General features: G+C 46.6%; 2 protein-coding genes across 2 annotated transcripts; one reads left to right on the forward strand and one right to left on the reverse strand.

The window, feature by feature from the left end:
• Window positions 1–434: 434 nt before the first annotated feature.
• Window positions 435–14,606, forward strand: HNF1A (HNF1 homeobox A). Its single transcript, XM_054645952.2, has 10 exons — window positions 435–760; window positions 7,363–7,562; window positions 7,669–7,855; window positions 8,154–8,392; window positions 9,141–9,298; window positions 10,761–10,962; window positions 12,185–12,376; window positions 12,642–12,763; window positions 13,046–13,187; window positions 13,769–14,606. The coding sequence occupies exons 1-10, from the start codon at window positions 435–437 to the stop codon at window positions 13,894–13,896; spliced, it is 1,896 nt and encodes a 631-aa protein (XP_054501927.1). The 3' UTR covers window positions 13,897–14,606.
• A 1,649-nt stretch (window positions 14,607–16,255) lies between these two features.
• Window positions 16,256–19,428, reverse strand: C18H12orf43 (chromosome 18 C12orf43 homolog). Its single transcript, XM_077188067.1, has 6 exons — window positions 19,253–19,428; window positions 18,787–18,838; window positions 18,444–18,539; window positions 17,762–17,835; window positions 17,353–17,443; window positions 16,256–16,967 (listed from the first exon to the last, which is right to left on the reverse strand). The coding sequence occupies exons 1-6, from the start codon at window positions 19,392–19,394 to the stop codon at window positions 16,631–16,633; spliced, it is 792 nt and encodes a 263-aa protein (XP_077044182.1). The 5' UTR covers window positions 19,395–19,428; the 3' UTR covers window positions 16,256–16,630.
• Window positions 19,429–19,561: the final 133 nt, after the last annotated feature.

Here is a 19,561-nt window from a genome sequence, read left to right on the forward strand (position 1 = left end):
CCATACTCACTTTTCCATGCTGCAGATTTTTTATCCCTTCATTTTCTTCTCCTTCTCTCTCCTGCTTCCCTCCCTTTCCCCCTCCCCCTGCCTTCTCTCCCTCTGCACTTTGTGAACTGCTGCGGCAGTGCTGAAGTCCAAAGTTCAGTAACTTGCTAAAGCACACAGATAAATATGAACCTTGGAGAATTTACATTTGCTCCAATGTAAACAGATAGCCAAGGGTCCCTTTATCAGCACTGGCTCAGGACAGTCGTGGGGGGTCTGAAGTGGCTCAATTTTGTATTTTGTTTTTTTTGGGGGGTGTAAAGGCGGGAGGCTGTGCTGTGCCCACTCTGCTGACGGTCGGGCGCGTTACCTCGGGACCATGGTGTAGGGAAGCTGGAAGCAGGATAACCCCAAATTCCAAGCCAAGAGACACCAGGCTGAAGACCATGGTCTCCAAGCTGACTCATCTCCAAGTGGAGCTGCTGGAAGCGCTGCTGGAGTCGGGGCTGACCAAGGAGACCTTGATCAAGGCTCTGAGCGAAGCGGAGCCCTACGGGCTGCAGAGCGAGAGCCAGCGCGCCATCAATGCCCTCCAGAGCGAGAAAGGGGAGCCCTGCCCCGACATCCCCAACGGAATGGGCGACTCCAGGGCCTCAGAAGATGAAACCTCAGATGACGGAGAGGAATTTACCCCTCCAATAATGAAGGAGCTGGAAAACTTGAGCCCTGAGGAGGCTGCTCACCAGAAGGCTGTGGTGGAAAGACTATTACAGTAAGGACAGATTTACTGCTCCTCTTTGCTGCTTTCTTGCACTCTCCCTCTAAATCTCTTTTCCTTTCCCCTTCTCCTCAGTGTCCCTAGTATTCACAAATGATCTAGCTGCACAGAGACAGTCTTCATCCATGCCAGGACTAGCAGCCCCCAAATGCTATATAAATGTTCAGATTTTCCTTTTATCTTGCTTAAAATGCATTAAGGAAGCTATGGAGCCTGATTACATATTTGACATGCCTATAGCATCAGGCTTCAGAATAGTTCAAGGCCTGTATAGCTCCCATCTCTTTGACCGAATGTTAGGGTTTAGGATTAAAATTTTTAATACAGTTCACAATTTCAGTCATCAGGAAGAAAAAATAAAACAACCTGGTCACTCTGAGCTGGTGCTATATTTGTATAAATGATACAGTGAAGTTGTAATGTTTTCCTGCTGCATTTAAGGAGAATTATAATGTTAATTTCACTGGGGTTTGCTATAGATTATTGGCCAAAGCCAGTCAAGAGACCTTGTCCTTGTTGTTCTGAGTGTGAAGTCCCCTGACTTTGGTGGGGATTTTTCTTGTAAAAAGCACACACAAAACATATGCAGAGGTAAAACCTGGACAGAACTCTCTGCTTCTACCATCCACTGTCTGTCACAGTTACAAAGAACACACACAGCAGCAGTGTCTGGGTTTGCTGCCACACAAATTTGCCTTTGCATACAATTATTTTTGAGATCAAAAGACAGGGGAAGTTCCCTGAACCAATAAGCCTCTCAACAGACTCAGAGAAGCATTCACTCAGTTTCCCATTTGGGATTCTTACTGGCATACAATCCCCAAGGGAGATCCAAGAGGTTTGTCCAAGCAAGGATGAGGCCCATCCTCCCATCCATCACAACAGATTCCTGACTGTTTTAAGGCTATTTTGAAATGACAAGCTGATAGAACACAGAGGTGCAGCAACACCTAAAATCTTCAGTAAAAATCCAGCTAGGGAATTTCTCAGGCATTCTGATCAGTCTCTTTCACGTGCAAAGGGAACAACTGAAAATGTAACAGCAGAAGCAAACATCAAATCCCACCACAAAAGGCCAGAGCTAAGAAAAGAGCATGACAAGAGTTAGCATTCCCTGTAAATACTTAAAAGAAAGCTCCCTGGCAGACTGGGAGTTGATGATTCTGCAGAACCCATGAGAGGAAAATTGACTGAATCAGCTCTTACCTGTGTGGAAAAAAGTTCCCATTAATTCTGTCTTCTTCCTGGCCCAGTATGTCCCATTTCTTCTGCACTTCCAGCTCTTCCACATCTTTAAGTTTTCTCTACTTCCTTTACATCTTTCAGATTCTTTTTACCTATTTCCCTTCTCTCCTCACTATTGTTTCTGCTGCCATTCCTCCCATTTTGTTGCCTCCTTGGCTGATTCTCTCTCTGCCTCCCACTCTTTTTCTTCCCCCCATCCTTGTCTCCTTCCCATCCTCCTGAGTCTGCGTACAGGTCTTGGGGCAGTTTGAGCCCAGTGGCACCGGGCGGGCCCTGGCTAGTTACTAATTATCCAATGGCTTTATTATTTCTCTTTTGTCTTATAAATTTATAGATGAAAATACCCTGATAAGCTATTTGATCATTAACTTTTGATGGTTTGTCAAGTATCTCTCCAGAAAGAAAGCCATGGAGGTTGAGGAAGACTCCCTGGCTTTGTCCCTTTTTCTCTAATAAGTGGGTGAAGCAGGACTGAAGTGACATCTGCTGTGGTCCAAGAATAGGATGGAGGCAATTCCTTCCTGTCACCCTCACTTCAGCACCACTTCTGGCTTCTCATCCTCCCTGTCTTTCTAGGATCTTGGTGCCAGTCTTCCCTGTGCTTACCAGCCTCACCACAAGTCTCACCTCTCTTCCAAAGCTGTGACATTAACACTCTCTGACAGTCTGGAAATGCTGAGCAGCATTTCCATTTCACAAATGGAAACTGAGGTACAGACAAATTCTAGGACCTACCTAAACCCCTGAGACAGCACAGAGGAGACTGGGCAAGGACAGGGATCTCCTAAGCCTCACACTGGCTCTTAATTACAAAGGCTTTACTCTGAAACATCAGAGATCTCTGTCATCAATCTCCCCCACCACAGGATAGAGCAATTCACTTCTGCTGTTGATGACAATATAAAGGCACCAGAAGCCTCAGTTTCAGAAAAAAGATTACAAGTGGAGGTCTATAATAGATCAAAATTAATCAAGTTAAAATGAAAAGAGTAGGAAGCCTGCATTGACATGTTCCACATTTCTCATCAAATCAACAGAGTGTCTAAAAATCTGTTCAAAGCATCTGAACCAGTAGCAGGGGTTGATAATACCTAAGAAGTTCTTACCTACTAATAAACTTTTTTTGATTTTAAGATCAAACCTTTCCATTAATAGATGCCTTAAAGTAATGTCCTTAAAATAGTACTGTATGTATTAGAAAGCAGGGCAGAACAGTCTGTGGTAGAAATTACTTCCAGCAGTAGACAAAAGAAAGGCAGGCAAGAATCTCCATGCCCAGGGATTCCCTGCAAAAGGTCACTGCTTGCAAAACTATTTCACCATCTACACAAGGGTTTCAAATGCAGAAACCAGATGGAGGCAATTCTCCCTTTAGACAGAAGCTTCTTTGGGCATTATTAAGAACTCCTGGTCTGCAGACCAAATTTTAACAGAGAGATTGACTTGTGGGCAGCTATTGCTGATAGAGGAAAGTCTTTGTGCTAACTGCAGCCACTGCTTATAAAGCTATTGCTTTATAGAGTAGAATCAGGAAAAGTGTCCATTATTAGGCTTTCCAGGAGCTGGAAAGAGAAAAAATTGACAGCACCAAGAGACCAGCTATGTCTCCACAGGACCACTGAAACTGAAACCAGTTTGAAAAACTCTGCTCAAAGCTGAGTAGAACAGAGAAGATACACCCACAGGACTGGGTGCACCCGTGGGTGTTGATTAGATTTTGTCCCTACAGAGAAAACATGCTAAAAGCCATTCAGATAAAGGTTTCTGTAGTGGGGAATTAACATAATTTCATTTTGTCCTTTCATACGTCTCACTGATCTCCCGTAGATTTACAGTTTGAATAAAAACATTCTTTCCATATCAATCCACACACAAAACAAATTGCATCTATGATAAGAAATAAATGACTCAGTAGGGAGGTAGAGCTGTGAGGAGAAACTCCCAGATAATCCCAGAATATAAGGCAAGAAGGAGGCTACCTTGGGGGAAAGGACCATACTACTGCAGGTAAAGCAAATGAAGAGAGGTAGAGTGACAATCCACCTCTAGGGCAAGGGCTGAAATTCCACTAGGAAAGAGAGAAATTGAGATAAGCAACAGATTTCCCCTGGAGGCAGGGATAAAAGCATGGTTTCCAGGAGGAAAAAAGAAAACAAAGATATATCATGACAAAGGTCCAGTCATTCCCCCTGCTTAGAACAGCTCTAGTTGGGGAATCTGGAGATGAAGCTGCCACACCCCTTTCATTTCCACATATAAACCAAGATGAGGCAAACCAGGCCAAGTTCAACAGAAAGGAACACTGCCAGCATGGATGGTCTTACCTTCCCTCTGCACTGAGATGTGCAGCAGCTCCAGAGGAAAGGCCGGGGGTGGTCCTGAGCACTTCACAGCTCTGAACCTCTGCTTGAGCAGGGTCTGGTCCAAAGCAGCAATTCAGAACACACCTCAGGGAAATGAAGGCTTCTCCCACCTGAGAATCAGAACAGGAAAGAAGGGAAGAGAGAGTGAAGGAGGAGGAGGAGAAGAAAGAAAAGAACAAAGGAAAAATAAAAAGTCAGGAAGAGTGAAGGAGGGAGAAGGTCCCCTGAATGTTACATCTCCAGCTCTCTGGAATGGGTTTTCTTTAATGCTAACAACTTGATATTTACTTTCCATTTAAATTTGAGATGTTGCTATAAATTATCAACCAGCCTCTTGTTCCCTTTGAGTTTATAACTAACTACCTGGGTTACTTATTGTTCAGGTAACAAAAGGGAGGTGAAAACGCCCTTAAAAAGTGACCTCAGAACTAAGAAAATGGGAAGCTGACATGGAGTGAGGACCCTGGCCCCTGTGGTGGGGATGAGCCATGGAGAAGGGCTATGCTCACATGGCAATAAGCAAGTGAGAGCAGGAGAACAAGACTTCAGAAGAAGGAAGTAAAAGCTAACAGTGTGAGAACCAGCCAGGAGAGAGATTACACCCTGGAGAACGAGACCTTGGGGAGACAGTTTGCATCTGAGCAGAAGGGGAAACTAGAAGGCAGAAAACAGTCTTGGAGATAGGGAAGGAGAGCTTGAGCAAGGCAAACCTATTTGTGCAGTTCTGACTCACTGAAACAATTGAGATTTGGCTGTAAAACAAGCAGAGAACTCAGTTTAGAGTGAAATCCTCCCCTCTGACAGTCAATGATATTCTTATAGCCAGTGAAAGAGAAGAGGCTTCAACTTCTGATTGAAGTCCTAGCCTGTGATGGAGGCTCTGCAGGTGGAACTGTGTATCTGAGCAAGGGCTCAGCTGGCCAGACTGTCATCACTTGGACTGTGGTGTAGCCTTGGGCCTAAAGCACTTGCTGCTTTGGTGTTGCAGACTGGCCTTTGACAATGTACAGAGTAGCCAGGATTTCATGCAGCTGTCCTAGGAAATCACACTGAACTAAGATTCCCTGCACTATTTTGCATGACAAAGCTCCCTGCTGAGTTAAAAGAAGACAAACCCCACAAGTCTTTAACCACTGTGAGAAGAGACTCACAGAACTTACTGGTTTATTCCTGCCACAAAATGAGGATCTCAACAGGGGAGACAAAACTGACTTGACTGGGGTGCAGAAAGGAACTAACACATAACAGAGGCTTCTATGAGTGGCCACACAGACTTTCCTCTTCCCATCTGAGCCAGAACTCAAATCAAAGAGGTCAGCTCCCCAGTCAGAGGCTTTTCTCCTCTATACAGGGACTTGGACAATGAACACAGGGTGCAGGTGCTGGCCAGACCATCACAAGTACAAAGGCAGGAGACTGGTTTAGGCAGCAGGAGGGGAAAATAAAAGAAAGAAACAAACAAAAACAACCATGAGGAAAGAAAAGCTTTCATAAATTCAGCTCAGTTTGTGGTTTTTGAAAGACAAAGATAGTTAAGGGAAGATGCTAAAAATCAGAAGCCTCTATGGCAAGTGCTCCAACGTAAAAGAGAAGCAAATGTTCTATTTTAAGCAGGTTTTCAAAAAGCTGTAACTGACACCATTTGTGTCACACTTTAACTGCTGTGGAGCTTGCTCCTTGGACTAGGCAGCCCCTGGGAGAGGGGCTGCAGGGGAACAGAGATAAGGGTGTTTGTACTGAGAGAACAGGTGTGGACTTTGTCCTCCTTATCACTGTGCAGCCTCCAGCAACCTCCTGAGTCAACAAAGCCATGAACAGCACAGTTGGTGCCTCTGGCTCAGACATGTGTGCTCTTGTGACAGTTTCTGCACCATCCCAGGCACCTTTTTTTCTCGCCACTGCTCCTTTAATGCTGGTGTTGAATATGACACCAGTGTCTTCCTAGAGCACTGCAAGCCATTTCCTGCAGACATTTCACACAGAAGGCACAGAAGGATGCTCCTGTTCAAAGTGAGCCAGGAGCTGTTCTGCAGAGGTGCTCTGGCACTGCTTGGATTTAGACTGATGAGTTTCACATCTTTATTTCTACTGTGACTTTCAGCTGGGGGGAAATCAATACACATAAAGTCACAGTCGTGTTTTCTCTCTTTTCCTCAAGAACCTTAATGGATATTCTGACTGAATATAATAAAACCCAGAGGATCACATCAATTATAAAATCCCACACTGTTCCTGAAATTTTGTCTGCAGGTCTCAAATAGTTCTATTCCTTCAGCTGTTACCCAAAGGAGGGCAGCAATAGGAGGAATTAGTAATTCCATATTGCATTTAGAAGCTCTGAGTAGACCTAGGTGTGAAGCAATGTGTTTGAGTAACACGTAGCAGATGTGTAAGAACATAATTCTGGATAATTTGTCATATATATGCATACAGAGCTGTCATGCCACAGTATAATGACAGCCTGTTTCCATTGGCTGAATCACTGCAAGGCAACCCAACCTGGACCAGAATCAGGGCATGAGTCAAGTTCAGTCTAGTATCACAATCAATCTGTCTTGGAAAACTCAGTACATCTGCCCCATCTGCTTTAATGAGAGGGGGATAGAGAAGAAAAGTAATGTAGGGAAAGGGAAGAGAGAGGTTGCCTCTGTGTATTGGAAATTCCCCTGGTAAGCAGAGTCTCCTCCTAAGGGCAGACCTAAGTGTGTACAGACAGAACTTCAAAGGAAGCCACTGCTGCATCTTTTGCACTTTATCTCCAATGTCATGCAGTTTTACCCTGCATACAGAATCAGAACTGAGCAAGGCAGCACACTGAGGAACAGCTTTCTCCCCTGCAGGCAATGAGCACTCTGGCCTCACCAAACATGATGGTGATGACTGACAAGTGCCACTCAGGAGCTACTGCTGCACTTCCTTGAAACCCAGGTCTGCTGAGAGCAGGTGTTTGATCTCTCTCCCCTGAGAAATGCCTTGTGTTCCTTCCAGAGAGGATCCCTGGCGAGTAGCAAAGATGGTGAAGTCTTACCTCCAGCAGCACAACATCCCTCAGCGTGAGGTGGTGGACACCACAGGTCTGAACCAATCCCACCTCTCCCAACACCTCAACAAGGGCACTCCCATGAAGACCCAGAAACGAGCAGCCCTGTACACCTGGTACGTCCGGAAGCAGCGAGAGGTGGCCCAGCGTGAGTATGGCAACAATGCTCCTGTCTCAGTGCCATAAAGGCTTCTGCTTGTCCTTACTCCTTATTGTTTCCAAGGAAAAAATTCCCTGGCCCTTTGTGCTTGCAGAATTCACACATGCTGGCCAGGGCATCCTGACAGATGAGCCCATGGGAGATGACCTGCCCACCAAGAAGGGAAGGAGAAACCGCTTTAAGTGGGGTCCTGCCTCACAACAGATCCTGTTCCAAGCCTATGAGAGGCAGAAAAACCCCAGCAAAGAAGAGAGGGAGGCACTGGTGGAAGAGTGCAACAGGTAAGGGTGGGTGTGTGTCTTTGAGGAAGAGGAGCAGGGTCCCTCTGCATTCCTGGTGTTTGCTGGTGCCGCTGGGAGGCAGGGCAAAGGTACAGCGCCGAGTGGCACCACTGACACCAGCCATGCTTAAATTAAATGCCATAAGTGATCATTCCTTGTCCACAGAGCACAAGGAATGCCTCAGTCTTGCAGGACCCTTCCACACAGCGTGCCAGACCACAGCCACTTGGGAGCTGTGCACTTTGTGTCTTTGAATAAGCCCAGCTCAGCAAGGCTCTTCTTGTGCTTTTCCCAACAGGGCAGAGTGTATTCAGAGAGGTGTTTCCCCATCTCAAGCCCAGGGACTGGGCTCAAACCTGGTGACAGAGGTCAGAGTTTACAACTGGTTTGCCAACCGCAGGAAGGAGGAGGCTTTCCGGCACAAGCTGGCCATGGACACCTTCAGCGGCCCGCAGCCCCCCCCGGCGCCGCCTCTCACTCCCCACAGCTCCGCCTCCCTGCAGCCACCGCCTGCGCTCTCACCCAGCAAAGTTCACGGTAAGAACAACCAGAGGGAGATCTGCAGGAGAGCTGAACCTGCCCAAACTCAGCCACACAAACTGTCTCCCAAGTCCAGCCCTTTAGGAAATGAATCTACAGATAGAAAAAGCAGATTTGCTACAGGGGAAGAGCAAAGATGACAAAGAGACCATGTTTCTGGGTGAGGAGAGTGGCTAGAATGTCAAGGGAGATAAAATTCAGTAACAAAACCCACAGCTAAAGCTTCTCACTTACTGTGAGGCCTCCCAGCTAGCAGGCATCAACCCCAAACTTTGTGTTCCAGGAGCCATCACTGCCTATCAGAAGTCAGTTCCATGCCCTTCCAGTCATGTGTGCCCCTTACTCCTTTCAATGCCAGCCCCATCAGACCCTGTGACAGTTTTTAGGCATGAGGAAAAGTCATTCTCCATCCAGACAGAGCTTTTTCAGCTCCATGGGCCAGAGCTGGGGGTTATTCTTACTCTAGGAAGAGATGATCTCACCAAGACTCCTCTCTTCAGCCACATCCAGAGGGGTGGTTTCCTGCTCCCTGGCTCTCACAGCCAGTCAGTGTTAGAGGAAGCAGTTACACCAAATTACAGGGGAAAGTCAGGGCAGGGTGTTCTTCTGGTTCTTCTGGTTCCCCTACTGACCATTAAGTGCCTGCCTAAATATCTGGTGACGAGTGCCTGCAGAGGAAACTGAATTTAGTGCCTGCCTAAGTTTCTCACTTGTGACAAGCAGTTTCCCTCCTGTTGTGATGCAGGAGTGAGGTACAACCAGCAGCCAGCCAGTGAGGCAGAGTCCTCCAGCAGCAACCACCACGGGAACAGCTCCATGGTGACCACCCAAACCATCCTGCATCAGGTGTCTCCCCCTGGGCTGGAGCCCAGCCAGAACCTGCTGAGCACAGACACTAAGCTGGTAAGTGATGGACACTGCTGTTCTGCTGACTGGGACATGTCAGGCCATCTGCCTGTGGTTAGAATATGGCATATATTATTATATATAATTATAAATAATATATTTCTATTATAATTATAATATTATAATATAATATAATATGAACTATTCATGGGTATTTTTTGTAGAATGTTATTAAACCCACCTTCTTATGCTACATAGTCAAATGTAACATATTGTTAGATAACCTGTTATGTAATAATATGATATATTAGAGTCACTCTGCACTGACCATGTCAGACCAATATGTGCCCTCTAGACTGTGGTGAGAGCAGGTATTAGAGCATGAGAGCAAGAAGACATTTCCTGATGAGTAATTAAAACAGTCTGTTCTGGAAACACAGCACTCAAGGCATGACAAGACTTTCTTCTTCCCAGGAAACCCTATTCTCTCCTCCTTCCCACAGAGAGATTCTTATCCCATCTCTAGCTCTTATTTGGACTCTACCCATGCCAAGAGTTGGTCAGACCAGTGGGATTACCAGAACACAGATCCACACTTACATCTAGCTTACCTGTACAAATGGAGCCCAATAGCCTGGATGCAGACATGTACTGGATAACTAGATTGCCTCCTCAAAGCCAATTTCCCTTTGAGATCTGACCAGACCTTTTCCCACATCATTAACAAAGAAGCATCAGAACTACATGATTGATCATTCTCAGTCTGCACATGTTCCCTTGTTTTCAGAGAAACAGTCAGCAGAAGTTTGCATTAGCTCAGGCTGGCTGGAGGCAAAGTTAAGGTTGCTAAAAATAACTATGATTTAAATCTCATCAGTCACTCACTTTGCTGGCTTTCTGGTCTCTTGCTGAAGAAAATAAGTCTTTCACAAGGTCCTGAAAATCTTCTATGTCTGTGTTCTAAAACTGGTATCAAGGTGGTTTGTCCCACTGTTTAACCTCTTGGTGCTTATTCTTACTAAAGATTCCTTACAGCTTTTTGTCTGAGGGGAGAGAAAAGAAGTGTAATATAAGGCATTTAACTATCAGCCAAATCACTAGAATGCTTTTTTGCTCTTCCATAATACTACGACTACAGGTCCCCAAGGGAAAGAGGAACTCCTGCTAGAATTCTCCTACTAGAATTACTATGTGGAGTTACCTGAGCCTCTTAATTTCTCTGATCTTCTCCTTCTGCCCTCAGCTATGAAACAGAAGATGATCTATCCCTAAAGAGAACACAGTGGGCTTAATCTCATTCTTACAATTTCTTAAATGTGAAAGAACTAAACCAGCAGGGATTTACTCTTAGTATGTCAACAGCTGACCTGTGCTAGTTAATGATGAGCACACAGGAACTGCAGACAAGGATATGTGAAGCCCTTGCAGTTAGCAGGGGGAGGAGCAGGAAGAAAGGAGTTTGTCAGCTTTGGGACTCACCTGCTGCAGGTGGCACGTTCAGGGCTCTCCTTTCCCACAGGTATCAGCTCCTGGAGGAACTCTCCCTCCTGTCAGCACCCTGACTGCCCTGCACAGCCTGGAGCAGAGCCCACACACGCTGAGCCAGCAGACCCAGAACCTGATCATGGCCTCCCTGCCGGGGGTGATGGCCATCGGGGCGGGCGAGACGCCGTCCCTGGCGCCCGCCTTCACCAACACCGGAGCCTCCACGCTGGTGATCGGTGAGTGGAGGCTGCAGGGCTCTGCCTCCTGCAGCCACAGCTGCCTCTCCTTGTCACAATCACCTGCCCCATGTTCAAAGCCTTAGCACTAAGCTGGCAGTGATACAGACCTGAGGAAATTGTCACCTACGATCAGCAGTGCTGTTGGCGAGTACCAGCGGACTCAGGACAGATGTTCCTCGTTCATGGTAGAATTAAGTTACACACAAAAGCCATGTTTTAAGAGTAATCTATTCCTATGCCAATGTTTTGGTTTGCTACTCTTCATCTTTCCAAATATAAATATAATACTTCCTTAAAATGATGGAAATTAAAGCATGTTCATAGTGCTTGAAAGACAAAACATCCTGTTCCACCACTTCCTGCAAAGAGCAGCATATGCCTTTGGAATCCACAGCAGTAATTACTATTTTTTTATATTTTTCACTTTGACAGCTTTTCTGGACTTTTATGAGATTTCTTTTCATTCCAAGACTAGTCTACTGCCAAAGTGCATCTCATTAGAGGAAAGGAAAATCAAGTGTATACTCTTCTCTTACATTTTCTTCCAAGGAAGAAAGAGGCCTTGTTTTGTTCCATGGTGACAGCTGTGAACTAATTTCCATTTCTTCCCAAGATTGTGATATGGATTTGAATTCTGTGCAAACAAAAAAAAAAAAACCCAAAAACTGGAGTGCAGGAGAGACCTGCTGATTTACAGGGTCTGGACAGTTGTGGGAAATGGGCAGCAATATGTGAAACCCTCTACCTCTCTCACTGGCTCAAATTCCTTAATTTGGCAGCCCTGGCAAAAAGAGTTAAAACTCCATTCCATGTGGCTGGACAGCTACAGCCTAGTTGTCTGTGTTGCCAAGAGTTTCATAAAATAAAAAGAGTAAATTAACTGGGCACTGAGGTGATGCTCTGAATTTATTTTTGAGCAAGGCCTCCCTGGTGATCACTAAACTGGAAAAGAAACTTTTCTAGTACAAAGAACGTAGACAGGAATAAACACTGCAAACCAGAGGTGGGTTGATGCAGCTTTTGGACATTTACACTTCTCTCTCACAGGCAGGAAATCTATCCTTAATCACAGACAACCAAGGGAACACCTGAAAAGCAGGACCTAAAACCACCCTGCAGTGACAGGCTGCCCCAATGGCTGTTTGAGATGCCCCCATTGCAGAGCAGCCCCACTCCTCCTGCAGGGTGGACAGCACTGGCATCAGTCCTTGTTTTCCAGGCCTGGCCTCAACCCAGCCCCAGAGTGTTCCTGTAATAAACAGCATGGGGAGCAGCCTCACTACCCTGCAGCCTGTTCAGTTCTCCCAGCAACTGCACCCATCCTACCAGCAGCCCCTCATGCAGCAGGTCCAGAGCCACATCAACCAGAGCCCCTTCATGGCTACCATGGCTCAGATACAGAACCCTCACGGTAAGAACATAAACTCATTTGCTTAAGTAAACAAAAATAAAGACACTGTTCCTTGAGTGCATTTGCTGGGTCCTTGGGCTTACAGTACTCTGGTTTCCTCCTCTGTTATTGTTGCTCTAATTATGAAATTATTTTTCTATTGCATTTATCTCCCTGTCCCTCCACCCCCAGCATTTTGAAGACAGACAGCAGGTCCCACTGCATGAGGAGAACAGCTCAGCCAAAGCTCCAGCACCCACATGATGTTGTTTTCTTTCATGTACAGCTCTCTATGGCCCCAAATCTGAAGTGACTCAATACACACATGCAGGCCTCTTACCACAAACCATGGTGATAACAGACACAGCCAATCTCAGTGCCCTGACCAACCTGACACCAACTAAACAGGTAACAGCCTTTCTTTAGCCTTTGTTCCCCCTCCTGAGAGCTGCACCAGCCTGCAGGCAGCTCCTTGCATGTCAAAGAGCTTTTGGGTGTGCCTGTGCCATCCCAGCAGAAGCATCTTTCTCATCTCCTGGCCCTGCTGGGACCAGCTGCAGTGCTGGAGGCACCAGAGCAAGTTGTTCACTGCATCATCCAGGAGGATTTCACCTCCCCAGAACCTGCTCAGTGCTTCTCTCACAGCTCTTAGAAGGATGTAGAAGCCACTATTAACTCTCTTTTCTCCAGGCATTCACACCTGACTCAGAGACCCACACCGAGTCTGGGATGCACACACCAGTGTCACAGGCACCAACAATCCATCTACAGAACCAAGACTCAACAATCCAGCACCTTCAGCCAGGCCCTCGCCTCACCTCCAGCCCTGCTGGTAAGAGCAGCAGCCACTATTGTGGCTCTTAAGCCATGTATTGCCTAGTTTTTCTTGCCAATACCGTAAAATCCAGTTAGAAAATGGTAATTGGGGCTCTCAATTCCTTAAATTGGCTCTGCCAGTGTCCTGAGGGGTTTGAAAAGTCAATACAAGGAAAAGATTCAGAGCAGAGTCTGTGTAATGCCAGACTGTGGAAATTGGCCCTTTCAGAAAGGCAAATACCTTTAAAAATATCAACAAAAATCAGTGCCAATGAGTACCCAGTCCTGTGGGCAGTTCTCAGGGCTGAGAAGCCCAAGTCTCCCTCATGAAGACTCCAATTGGATCTTCCCAGTTCTAAGAGGAGAACTAGGACATCAGCTAGAATCCTTAGAACTGACCTCTCTGGAGATTGCTGCCCTCAATGTTTTCAGGCTGGCTGTGGACCCAAGCCAGGTATTTAGCAGCACCCAAAACACACAGAGAAAAGCAGTTATGCCCCTAAGCCAGGAGAGCACAGCCATGCTGCAAATGGGGTGTACGTGCAATAAGGGGACTGGTGAGAATCTGCCATTGACTTCTGCCTGTACCTTTGGCAGTGTCCTCCAGCAGCCTGGTGCTCTACCAAAGCTCTGACTCCACCAACAGCCACAGCCAGCTGCTGCCATCCACTCACAACGTCATTGAGACCTTCATCTCCACACAGATGGCATCTTCCACCCAGTAACCACCACCAGCAGCCCCTGAGTGACTGCCACAACCAACCTGCCAGGTGCACCTCCAGCCCTGTTTGCCACCACAGCCTCACACAAACCCCTGCTCAGCTGCCTCCAGGAGAGAAAAAGCTCAGGCTCAAGACTGAAAACATGGAAAGATGATGCTGGCACTGCTGAAATCCACTGCCACCCCACCAAAAAAGCCCCAGCAAACCTTAACCCTAGCAGCCAGCTCAGAATGGCCAGACATCCTTTTGTGGCTGCCCAAAAAGGAATCCCAACAGTGCCAGGATGTGGATGGGACTTTAATTCACTCAGCTTTCACCAAGCTGGGCTGTATGAACCTGTCAGCACCAGACTAAATCACGTGGGAAAGAGCAAGGCTGGGCTGCCAAAGATGGGACACCACCTTTAAACACTCTCCTCCTTTGCTGCAAGAAAGCACCAACAGGAGCTATAAGAAATAACAGAACCTTGGAAGTTCCTGACTTTGCAATGAGAATAACCAAGAAACAGATTTGGGAACGGCTTGGCACAAACCTGTCAGTATGAGATCACTGACAAGCTACAAATCCTTAATAAACTACTGAAATACTAAACATTCTCAGTTAAAAATGACCTGCTCTAAAATCATGCTATCCTAGTGGAAATGGCTTGGTTGTTTTTGAAATAGCTCTGCTTTGTTTTAAATGCAGAAATTAAAGTTTAACAGCTGCAAGGAGATTCCAGTTCTCTGCATTAATCCTGTGGATTCTCATCTCACCTGATTTGCTGAATGATTTGCAGGATGGCATTTCCCACTGCTCCCTGCCACTGCCCAGCACCTGGGAGGTTCCCATGCTCCACACAAAGTAGAGGTTCCTTCAGTTTTCTCTATAAACACTCAGCCTGGATTCATTTTACACAACATGGCTCATTCTCAGCTTCCATGCAGGCTTGATTTGTAGTTCTTGGTATGCAAATAACTGCCCAGGGCTCCAAGAGTCTTGCTTGCACTAAGTGAAGAGTTTTAGTCCCAGGGATCTACTTATGTAATTCCTCTTCTAATTATTCCTCTCTATTTACTCTCAACATCCACATCACTGATACATCATTAGCCAGACATGAAAACAGCCCCAACTAACAGGTTTTTGTCTGTGACTGAAACTGAGCTACTCTTTTAACTGAGAAATGGATGAAAAACCTTGAGACTGGAAGGGAGAACTAAAAAAGCCCAACAGTGAAGTCTTCAGTTATCATATCTGGGAATATCAAAATTGCAGATGTCTGTGAAAAGTTTCATTGATAAGAGCTTCCTCTAGATACCATCAATAATTTCAGTAATGAGATTCTCTAGGAATTTTATCCTAGAATTGTTTCCTAATTTCCCATGTACACCAGTTGCAAATATATCTAATTTCCAGTTAGCATAAAAATAAACCCAAACCAAAGCAAAAAGAATTGTTTAGGCCACCTTGCATTTGAAAGCCCAGGTTTAAAATTCAGTACACTGAAGTTTTAACTGCACATAAGGCAAGTAACTTCTGCTGGCACCTTCTGTTAGATTATAAGCCAAGTTTCTACTTAGCTTTTCTATTTTTGGACGCCAGCTGTGTTTTCTTGACTAAAAACCAGCAAGAATCTTACAATTTCCCATGCTCAAAGAGCTACACTTCACTCTTTTGGTTTCTTTAATCTGGCTTTCTGAACTTCTGAATCCACTAAGTTGGATTTCCTGAAACCCAGAAATTTTAAAAACATAAGTATTTATCAGTAACAGTTAATCTCCTGAAAGACTTGGAGGTGAAGAATAAACAGACAAAGAGTGAAAATTACCAAACCTCACAGTATTACAGGGAGACAAAAGTCATTAACCTGCCCAAACAAGGAGAGAAAGGTGGTTTTAAAATTATGCTTAAGTCCCTCCTGTAGCAATTTCATAGCATTGATCAACCAGCAACTAAAAAGCCATCCTGAGCCACCTCTATCTCTGCTGGGGACAATCTGAATACAGCAAGAAAGCCACTGTTGTACCTTCCAAATTAAGTAGGTCCAAGAGTGTAGTAAAATTTAATAACAACAGATGCCATAAAAAAACCCTATACGTGAAAAAAACAAAATCAACAGAGACAAGTGGAACAGTAGGATGCATTTACACCAACTCTGAAATCAGCTCACCACACACTGTTCATGGGCAGGGGCCCTGGAGAGGTGCAGATTGCAGAGGGATTAGTAACACAGCAGGTTTCAAAAACAGATTGTTATGATGTTTGCAGGGAAAAATAAGGGGCCCTGATTTCTGACAGGATGCTTTTGATAAATGAGTCTCCCACAGGCTGGAGCTATTCTTAGTAGTCTACAAGGAGGCAAAGAGAAAAGGCAGTTGATCACCTGTTGCCATGTAAACCAAATTGAATTCATCATACAGTTTCTCCAGAAGGGTTTCAGATGTGAAGGGACAGACCAGGAGGAATGCAGCTCTGATCACATCCCTCTGCCATGCACGTCTGGCACAGCATTTAATCCTTTTAGATTGGGCCTGCATAGGCAGCAGCACAGCCAACTGCTGTGTGAGGAGAACAATGTTCCCTTCCTCGGGGACACAGGAGCACAGGAAGTCCCTTAATTAGTCTCTCAGGCCACTGAGCTTTCAGAACAGACGCTTTGCCAATTAATTTTCCCTCATCTGCAGTAACTCCTGTTGTTAAGTTTTCTTTCAGTTTCCTTCACCCATCACAACCACCTGCTGTTTGCAGAGCAAAATCATCATTCTTTTTTCTTCTTCTTCTTTTTCTTCTTCACAGCTCCTGGCAGCACAGAGTTCTCTCTGTGATTGCTGTTCTGTCTCTCCTGCTGGCCATTTGCAGACACCAACCGAGGCAAATCTTTGCAGATCTGGTCACACTCTGCTGAGTCTATTATTTTCTCTTGAATATTATTCTCTCTCCTAATTTTCTTCTTCTTCTTTTTTTTCTGGTTGGGCTCTACAGAGCCCTGACTCTGATCCTGGGACAATGCAGGGAAAGCACTTTGCTTCAGAATGTCTGCAGCTGACACGGCAGCCTCCTGGCACCTCTGCCACTCTTGGTCACTGTCTGTGTCACTGGAAAGGTAACAAGAGGGAAGGAAGTTGTGGTGCATTTCTGCCTTGAATTCACCCAAAAGTTGGACAGCAGAGTAATCTGAGATGAGAACAGACTATAAACACCCAATGGCTCTGGGGCTCCCACACCTACAGTCTGCTTTTAACCAGTCTGAAGGCCAATGTGTGCTTTACACACACTAGGAGGGGAAAGAAAATCCTCCACAAACATTTCTCATTCCCCAGCACTAAAAAAGAAACAAAATTCTGGTCTAGTCAAATATAAGAGTCATAAATACACACTTCTCAAGCTCTTCAGCTTCCTATTCCCTTGTGGGAGTCCCAGCTGCCTCTGAGATGTGGGATGCAGCAGTACTGAGGAGCAGAGCAGCTGCCAGCACCTCACCTGGAGCTAACTGGCCTCCTCCTCCTCGCTGCAGGGCAAGGCTCTGGTTTCCCACAGTCTCCAGGGACAGAGGAAGAGAAGAGGCGAAAACCTGAAGTGTGGAAAGGGGGGTTTTAGACAGATTATAAAACAGAGGTGGAAGCAATCAACTGCTGTTCTCCTGGAAGGCTCAGTGCTGTTTCTGTATTTCCACAGTGCTTTACAGCAATTATTTGGGGCTGTGTGGGAGGACTTGGGGCACAGAGGTCAGAGCTGCAGAGGAACAGCCCTCACAGACAGCACCAGGAATTCTTTCAGTGCAAATGTTTATTTGTCACTTGGAGGTACAGCTGGTGATGGACAGGATCCATCCCAGCTGTCAGCAATCAACAGTCACAAAACAGCCACAATGGCTGAGCCTGGAACTCACCATCATCTTCAGAGTCAGACGGTGCCAGAGAAGTCTGGGATGGTCCTGATGAGTCCTTCAAGACAGTGATGAAACTAAACAGAAAACCCCAGTCAGATCTCAGACAGGTTTGTGCAAACTGAGCTACACTTGGGTATTTCTGGGAAACAAGACTAGAGGGAGATGTTGCATAGATCCTTTTGTGTTAGTGAGGCTGCCTCAGCTCCCTGTTTCCAGAGCAGACCAGGCCTTCTCTCCTCAGCAGTGCAAGCCACAAGAACAGTTTAAAAATAGCATTTCTAAAGCCAGCTCTGAACAGCAGGAATTCCAGTTCTCCAGGGTCATACTTGTACAACAGACAGAGTGGCAGCCCAGTACCAGGCATTCTGCCAGCACAGCCCTGAATCAGGTACTGGTGAAGGTTGTAAGAATAAATCAAAGATTCTCCTGCCAGCCTTTACATGATGGAAGTCTCTTTTCTCCCCACAAGATGTCCACCACAGAGGCAAATGCAGACAAGCAGTGCTGCACAGAGAGTTTTGACCAGATGGGCACAGCACATCAGCAAGGTTAGGTCACAGAATATTGGAAGCTTGTACTTAATACAGGCATGAAGGAGACAAGATGTTGAATTTCCTGGGTTTAGCACACAAACACATCAGTGTAACTGACCCACAGAAGACAGGTTTCAAGCCTTGCATACCTGTCTAGCATGGTTCCCAGTTTCTTTGCAACGTGTGCTCTGAACTCTGGAGTTGTCTGGAGCTCATTGTCACCCTCCTGGCGGCCGATTGCCTCACACCCGTTTGAAATAAGAACAAGGATTATCTCTTTCAAGGCCAGTAACATCTGACCCTCTCACCCAAACCCTTAAAAACACATTATTCTGTTCAGATTTAAGCATAATTTCAGATTATGGTTGGACTAATTCCCCAAACAGAAACTTCCCCTTTCAGTACGAAGTATCACAAAGAAGAAAGCAGCATAAATATTACACATTATTTTTTTCTTTAGGGAAACATTAAGTCTGAAACCAGAAGCAAAAATACCTCAGGCTTGGCTGATCTTTAGGCTGCAACCGATCCTTTCTAAAGCCCCCTGAAAAGAAAGTAGCAAAGGCTCATTTAGAGACCTGCGGCCAGGACCTCTCTAACCCTCGTCAGGAACATGTTAGAGCATAAAGAACAATGCCTGCAAGACAGCCCTGGCCCAGCTGCAGGGAGAACAGCTACGAGGGGAAAGGGGCACTTCCCTCAGGCCAGGACTGACGGGAGGGGGCTCTGGGCCCGGCTGGAGGCCCGACATGGCCTCGGGAGGGCCGGGCAGAGCCCCCTCCATTTCTGACACCGGCCCCGCGGCACAGAGGGATCCCCGCGGGTCAGGATGAGCCGGAGCGGAGCGGAGCAGCGGGGAAGAGAGGGGAGGGGCCGGACCGGAGCCGCGGGGCGGGGAAGAGAAGGGAGCGCACGCTGCAGCGGGGGTGCAGAGCCCAGCCTGTCCGCCGCCTCTCACCGCTGCGCGGCTCCGCCCGCGCCGCCGCCAGCGCGGGGCAGTCCCAGGCAGCCTCCCGGAACCGCGCGGCCGCTTCCCCGCCGCTCTCCGACTCCGAGCTGCTGTCGCTGTCCGAGCCCGAGCGGCCCCTGGGCGCCGCCATCTTGCAAGCGCGGGACACGCTGGGCGCTGTGGTCCGGCCGCGGCGCATGCCGGGAGCTGTAGTCCGGCCGCATGGCATGGCGGGAGCTGTAGTCCGACACGGCTCCCATAACCGACTTTCACAAACTCATCCTTGTTTTAATCAGCTTCTGGAGGACACGGTTCGTG

Source organism: Agelaius phoeniceus, chromosome 18 (genome assembly GCF_051311805.1).
Source record: "Agelaius phoeniceus isolate bAgePho1 chromosome 18, bAgePho1.hap1, whole genome shotgun sequence".
In the NCBI taxonomy this organism is placed as follows: domain Eukaryota; kingdom Metazoa; phylum Chordata; class Aves; order Passeriformes; family Icteridae; genus Agelaius; species Agelaius phoeniceus.

Bases quoted from the DNA above. Each gene is read 5' to 3' on its own strand.
- HNF1A (XM_054645952.2), top strand. From the start codon at position 435: ATGGTCTCCAAGCTGACTCATCTCCAAGTGGAGCTGCTGGAAGCGCTG. The intron at 8,393-9,140 runs GTAAGAACAACC...GTTGTGATGCAG, and splicing joins CTCACCCAGCAAAGTTCACG to GAGTGAGGTACAACCAGCAG. The intron at 9,299-10,760 runs GTAAGTGATGGA...CCTTTCCCACAG, and splicing joins TGAGCACAGACACTAAGCTG to GTATCAGCTCCTGGAGGAAC.
- C18H12orf43 (XM_077188067.1), bottom strand. From the start codon at position 19,394: ATGGCGGCGCCCAGGGGCCGCTCGGGCTCGGACAGCGACAGCAGCTCG. The intron at 18,839-19,252 runs GTGAGAGGCGGC...CTTTCTTTTCAG, and splicing joins GCGGGCGGAGCCGCGCAGCG to GGGGCTTTAGAAAGGATCGG. The intron at 17,444-17,761 runs GTGAGTTCCAGG...TCCACACTTCAG, and splicing joins GTCTGACTCTGAAGATGATG to GTTTTCGCCTCTTCTCTTCC.